This window comes from Carlito syrichta, unplaced genomic scaffold (assembly GCF_000164805.1).
Source record: "Carlito syrichta isolate Samal-C Ts95f unplaced genomic scaffold, Tarsius_syrichta-2.0.1 Scaffold86271, whole genome shotgun sequence".
Classification (NCBI taxonomy): Eukaryota; Metazoa; Chordata; class Mammalia; order Primates; family Tarsiidae; genus Carlito; species Carlito syrichta.
The window spans coordinates 560,403-566,967 of NW_007030367.1; the positions used below are offsets into that span (position 1 = coordinate 560,403).

The 6,565-nt window shown below is 59.3% G+C and overlaps 1 protein-coding gene across 1 annotated transcript in view; it reads left to right on the plus strand.

The window, feature by feature from the left end:
• Nucleotides 1-425: 425 nt before the first annotated feature.
• CKM (creatine kinase, M-type) overlaps nt 426-6,565 on the plus strand; it is a 25,580-nt gene continuing 19,440 nt past the window's right edge. Inside the window, exons 1-5 of the mRNA XM_021711832.1 lie at nt 426-474; nt 1,863-1,870; nt 2,599-2,802; nt 4,481-4,635; nt 6,050-6,182. Coding sequence (XP_021567507.1) covers nt 2,610-2,802; nt 4,481-4,635; nt 6,050-6,182 — 481 coding nt within the window. The 5' untranslated portion in view covers nt 426-474; nt 1,863-1,870; nt 2,599-2,609. The remainder of the gene's footprint in view (nt 475-1,862; nt 1,871-2,598; nt 2,803-4,480; nt 4,636-6,049; nt 6,183-6,565) is intronic.

Genomic DNA, 6,565 nt, shown 5'->3' on the forward strand with positions numbered 1-6,565 from the left:
AAGGTCTCCCCAACAAGTGGTGAGGCCCAGGACCTGCCAGGGTCAAGGCGGTCCGGGGCACAGAAGGGGCCTGGTGGCGAGAGCGGGCTCGGGGCCGGGGGAGGGTGGCTTCTACGTGCCTGGGACGCTCCCTGCTGCTGTCCCGTGTTCCCGGCGGGGGGCCAGCTGTCCCCACCGCCAGCCCGACTCAGCATTTGGTCCCGGCATCAGCCTCGCCGGGAAGTGGGAGGGCTGAGCCCAGCCCCTGCGCTGGCCATACAAGGCCATGGAGCTGGGTGCGAGGCATGCCTGGGTTCAGGGTGGGCATGGTGCCCGGGCGGTGAGGGAGAGGCCCAGCTGCCCTCCAGTCCTGGTCCCTGGGGACAGCCCCTCCCAGCCCGGGTCCCCCTATATAAGGCCGCGGCTGCAGGCCCGTCCTTTGGGTCAGTGTCGCCTTCAGGATACAGACAGTCCCCTTCTGCACAGCCCAGCCAGGTACTGCCCCGGGGTGGGAATCGGGTGGGGTCCCGAGTTGGAGGGTCTCGGTGGGGGCCAGAGGCCGCCCCGGTGCTGGCAGGAGCTTGGAGCCCCGGCATCCGCCTGCACACAGGGCGGGTCAGAGTGCGGAGACGGTGACCTTGTGTCTCGGGGCGTCCCCTCACCTGAGCCCACCGGACCCCCATCGTGACAAGTGATGTCACGGGGAGGGCTCGGTCCCCCAGGCGACAAGGGTCTTGGCAGCTGCCAGCCGTCACCCCCTGCGAGGGGCTCTGGGGGCCAGGCCTGCGCTCACGACAGTGTGTCACCAGAACTGAGCACCATGGGCCGTGGGAGGTGTCCGCGTGCCACCTGTCGGGGTCGCAGGAGCGGGCGTTGAGACTCTTGGGGTCTGTGTCGTGGGAGGCCCCGTGACCTTGCGTCTGACTTCTGTGGTTCCCATGGGAGGGCCCCTACCTGGGTGTGTCCCTGGGTTTGGAAGGGTGACCGCGTGGCTCAGTTTACGGCGTGATCTGGGGAGCGTGGGGGTGTGGGGTGGGTGTGTGGCTCTGGGCTATTTCTGCTGGCGTCTCTTGGGGGTCACCCGCCTCCTCTCCGTGCCCTCTCCCAGGGTGTCGCCGGCGGGGAATCGGGGGCGCTCTCTGAAGGGGCGGGTCTGGGCCGGAAGCCTGGGCTGTCCTTGGGCCCCAAGGCTCAGCGCCGTGTCCTCCCGGCCACCCCGGCCCACCTGACCCCGCCTGCTGACTTGGTGCAAGTTGACCCTGAGGGTGGGGGGAGGCGGGCAGCAGCTGCAGGAGCTGGAGTCAGCCGGCGCCTAAAAATAACCACCCTGGCCAGCAGTTCCAAAGGTCTTTGGCGGGTCTTCCCCTCCCCCAGGCACCATGGGAATCCCACTTGCTTCCTGTCCCTGGAGTGGGGACTCCCCTACCACCACCCCTGGGGGGTCCCTGCTCCTTTCCGAGTCTAGTGAATAATAGTCATAATAACAAGAGCAGCTGCCAAGCCCCACCTCCATGATGGTGCCTGCACCCCGCCAGCCACACGCCCAGAATTCCTCCTGGCAACTCCGTGGTGAAGGCTCAGCTCCCAGGAGACAGGCTCAGAGAGGCCTAGTGACTGGCCTCGGGTCACACAGCAGGGAAACGGCACAGGTGGAATTTGAACCTGGCTCTGTCCACCCAGAGGCTGACCTTTTTTTCCCAACTGAGCCCTGCAGGAAAGCTTCTCCCCCACCCTCCGCCCCTTGTCCTTTGATCCAGGAACCTTCCTGAAGAGGATGTCCCGTCTCCACACCCTCGTCTCTGCCATCTCTAGCTCCTCACACAGGCTTTTAAAACAGCATAATATATATATATATTTTTTTGCTGTTGTTTTGTAGAGGCAAGGTCTCACTGTGTTGCCCAGGCCAGTCTCGAACTCCTGGGCTCAAGCAATCCTCCTGCCTCGGCCTCCCAAAGGGCTGGGATTACAGGTGTGAGCCACGGCACCCAGCCTGAAACAGCACGATAATAGCTACGTAAAATAATACTTACTGTGTGCCAGGCACTGCCAAGGGCTGTACTTGCATTGACTCCTTCAGGCGAGGGGATCGCCTGAGCCCAGGAAGTCGAGGCTGTGGTGAGCCGTGACTGTGCTGCTGCACTCCAGCCTGGGTGACAGAGTGAGACCTGACTCAAACAAATAAAAAATACTCTTTTAATTCTTTCAACAATTCCATGCACCAAGGGATGCCATCCTCATTTTACAGATGAGTAAACTGAGGCACAGAGAGGTTAAGCAACTTGCCCCAGGCAACACAGCAAGTTGTAAGTAGCAGAGCTAGGTTTCAACCCCAGGCCGATTCTAGAACCTATACTCTGACCCCCACGCCTCAGTAGCTCTTCTGCTGGGGAGCCTCCCATTTTCCAGCTGGAGAAACTGAGTCTCCAGCGGGGCTTACGAGTCCAGGCTCACCCAGCCAGGAAGTGGCAGAGCTGGGGCCCTGACCCGAGACTCCTGAGGCTTCCTGTCGAGATGGGCTCGGAGAGGGGACTCCTCTTGCTTGAGTCCCACAGCCCTCTCTGGACCCCGGTGGCTGCATCCCAGCTGACTCTCCCTCCCCCCACCCACCAGGTCCCCCAGCCACCGCCACCATGCCGTTCGGAAACACCCACAACAAGTTCAAGCTGAACTACAAGCCCGAGGAGGAGTACCCCGACCTTGCCAAACACAACAACCACATGGCCAAGGTGCTGACCCCTGACCTCTACAAGAAACTGAGGGACAAGGAGACCCCGTCTGGCTTCACCCTGGATGACATCATCCAGACAGGCGTGGACAACCCCGGTGAGCCTGCCTGGACCACAGCTGGGGGGCTGCGGAGGCCGCCTGCCAGGCCCAGTCCCCCTTCCCCTGAGGGGGCCTCGGATCTCCCATCTGTAAAGCGGAGACCCTGCTTGTGGGGGCGGTTGTGAGAAATAAGCACGTTAGTACACAGAAAGGGCTTGGAACAGCGCCGGACGCATGGCAAACCCCTCCATAAAAGTGCCCGGGGATAACATAAGACCCCCGGGAGGGCAGCTCGTCTCCCCAATCTCAGTCTCCTCACCTGAAAAATGGGGTGGCCGGGTGCCGTGGCTCACGTCAGCACTTTGGGAGGCTGCGGTGGGAGGATGGCTTGAGCCCAGGAGTTCGAGACCGGCCTGGGCAACATAACAAGACCTCGCCTCTAGGAACAGTAAAAAAAAATTAACTGAGCGTGGTGGCATACACCTGTAGTCCCAGCTACTCAGGAGGCTGAGGTAGGAGGATTGCTTGAGCCCAGGAGGTCGAGGCTTCCGTGAGCTATGATCACACCACTGCACTGCAGTCTGGGTGATAGAGTGAGACCCTGTCTCTAAAATAATAATAATAATAATAATAAAATAAAAATCTAAAACAAATTCTAGGCCGGGCTCAGTGGCTCAGCCTGTAATCCCAGCACTTTGGGAGGCCGAGGCGAGTGAATTGCCTGAGCCTGCGTGTTCGAGACCCGCCCGGGCAACTTGGTGAGACCTCATCTCTACAATAAATAAAAAACGAAAATCAGCCAGGCGTGATAATACATGCCTGTAATTAATTCTGGCTACTGGGAAGGCTGAGGCGGAAGGATGGCCGGAGCCCAGCAGGTGGGAGCTGCGGTGGCCAGAAGCGGCCACTGCACTCCAGTCTGGGCGACCGAGTGAGACTCCAACTCAAAAAAAACAAAACAACTAGCCGGGCATGGTAGCGTGCACCTGTAGTTCCAGCTACTCGGAAGGCTGAGGGCGGAAGGATCGCTGGAGCCCAACAGGTCGAGGCTGCAGTGGCCGGGAGTGGCCACTGCACTCTAGCCTGGGTGACAGAGTGAGACTCCAACTCAAAAAAAAAAAAAAAAAAGAGAAGGGTATCAAGAAGGGTACCTGTAAGTCGGGCTCGGTAGCTCAGCCTGTAATCCCGCGACTCGGGAGGCTGAAGTGAGTGGATTGCCTGAGCCCGCAGGTTCGAGACCCACCTGGGCAACTTGGTGAGACCTCATCTCTATAATAAATTAAAAAGTTAGCCAGGTGTGGTTCCGGCTACTCGGAAGGCTGAGGCAGAAGGATTGCCAGAGCCCAGCAGGTCGAGGCTGCGGTGTCCGGGAGCGGCCACTACACTCCAGTCTGGGCAACAGAGTGAGACTCCAACTCAAAAAAAAAAAAAGTAAATTCTAGGCTAAGGTTTCATCACTTTGGGAATCTTAGGTGCTAACATTTATAGCACCTTGGATCTGAGCCTCCTTTTGCTCCCTGGCCTCCAACCCGGCCATTCTCCCCTCGCCTGGCTGCCACCGTGACCTCTCCCGGCTTTGCCTCCCTTGGTCCGCTCAGTTCTGATCCAGAGGTCTTGAACGTGCCTCCCCGCAACACACACACACGCGCACGCACACACACGGTTTCCACTGGGCCCCAAGGCCAGGCCTGGCGTGCCGGGAACGAGTGCCTCTGACCCCACCCTGCCTTCCCAGGTCACCCCTTCATCATGACTGTGGGCTGCGTGGCCGGGGACGAGGAGTCCTACAGTGTCTTCAAGGACCTCTTTGACCCCATCATCCAGGACCGGCATGGGGGCTACAAGCCCACCGACAAGCACAAGACCGACCTCAACCACGAGAATCTCAAGGTCAGGGGCCCCCAGGAGAGGGTGGGGGCCGGGAGAGAGCAGAGACAGCCAGGGAGAGGGGGCCAGGGCAGAGGCAGAGGGAGACGCAGAGATGGAGAGAGATGGAAGGAAACGGACGGAAAGAGAGGAGGGGGACAGAGAGACACGGAGACATTCAAGGAGACGGAGAGGCCGGGAGAGGAAGATCGAGAAGGAGACTCAAAAACAGATGGGGCCGGTGTGGTGGCTCACACCTGTCATCCCAGCACTTTGGGAGACCAAGGTGGGAAGATCACTTGTACCCAGGAGTTTCAAATCAGTCTGGGCAGCATAGGGAGTCCTCGTCTCTATAAATAAATTAAAAAGTATTAGCCGGGCATGGTGGTGCACATCTGTGGTATCAGCTACTTGGAAGGCTGAGGTAGAAGGATCGCCTGAACTCAGCAGGTCGAAGCTGCGGTGGCCGTGAACGTGACACAGCACTCCTGCCTGGGAGACAGAGTGAGACCCTATCTCAAAAAAACCGAGCATGCCTATAATCCCAGCACTTTGGAAGGCCGAGGTGAGAGGATTGCCTTAGCCCGGGTTCAGAACCAGCCTGGGCAACTTGGCGAGACCTCATATCTACAATAAATAAATAAAATTAGCTGGGCTTGGTAGTGCGCGCCAGCAGGTCGAGGCTGCGGTGGCCGGGAGCGGCCACTGCACTCCAGTCTGGGCGACAGAGTGAGACTCCAACTCAAAAAAAAAAAAAAAAAGAAACCAAGCAAAGAAAAAACAAGTGTAGAAAAGGGAGAGACAAGCCGGGCTCAGTGGCTCAGCCTGTAATCCCGCGCTTTGGGAAGCTGAGGTGAGTGGATTGCCTGAGCCCGTGGGTTCGAGACCCGCCTGGGCAACTTGGCGAGACCTCATCTCTACAATAAATCAAAATAAAAAAAATTAGCCGGGTGTGGTAGCGCGCGCCTGTAGTTCCAGCTACTCAGAAGGCTGAGGTGGAAGGATTGCTGGAGCCCAGCAGGTCGAGGCTGCGGTGGCCGGGAGCGGCCACTGCACTCTGGTCTGGGCGACAGAGTGAGACTCCAACTCAAAAAAAACCCAACAAAACAAGAAAAAAAGAAAAGGGAGAGACAGACACACACACACACAGGAGGGAAAGGGAGGCAAGGCGAGATGGAGAGAAACAGCAACGGGGAGATAAAAAGTGGGGGACATAAAGAGCACACAGGAGCGGCTGAAGAGATGGGAGAGAGACAGAGACGGTGAGGGGAGACCGAGGCAGGAGAGACAGAGCGAGGCTGGGGGATGGGGGGGCTCACATGCCCAGCCAGAGAGGATGGGGGGCCAGAGCAAGCGGCAGACGCCGGGGAGGATCTGGGGGAGACTTGGGCTTGCTGGGGGAAGGTCTGCCCCCGCCCTGACCCCCCTCCCGCTGCAGGGTGGGGACGACCTGGACCCCAACTACGTGCTCAGCAGCCGCGTCCGCACGGGCCGCAGCATCAAGGGTTACACGCTGCCCCCCCACTGCTCCCGCGGCGAGCGCAGGGCGGTGGAGAAGCTCTCAGTGGAAGGTGAGTGCTCCCACCCCCCCAGAGGCAGGGTCACCCACTCCGGCTCTGCTCCCCAGAGGGAGGTCCCCAGGCCTCCTCGCTCCCCGTTTCCCAAAACATTGGTAGATGGCTGGTGAGTGTGGCCGTCAGAGTTACCCGTGTTGGAGGTCTTGGCGGGGGGCTTTCAAGAGTCGGGGGCAGGCCGGGCACGGGGACTCACATCTGTAATCCCAACACGCTGGGAGGCTGAGGCAGGAGGATTGTTGAGGCCAGGAGTTTGAGGTCAGCTTGGACAACTTGGAGAGACCTTGGCGTTGTAATAAATAAAAAAAAAGAACCAGGCATGGTGGCGCACGCCTGTGGTTCCAGCTACTTGGAAGGCTGAGGCGGAAGGATCACCTGAG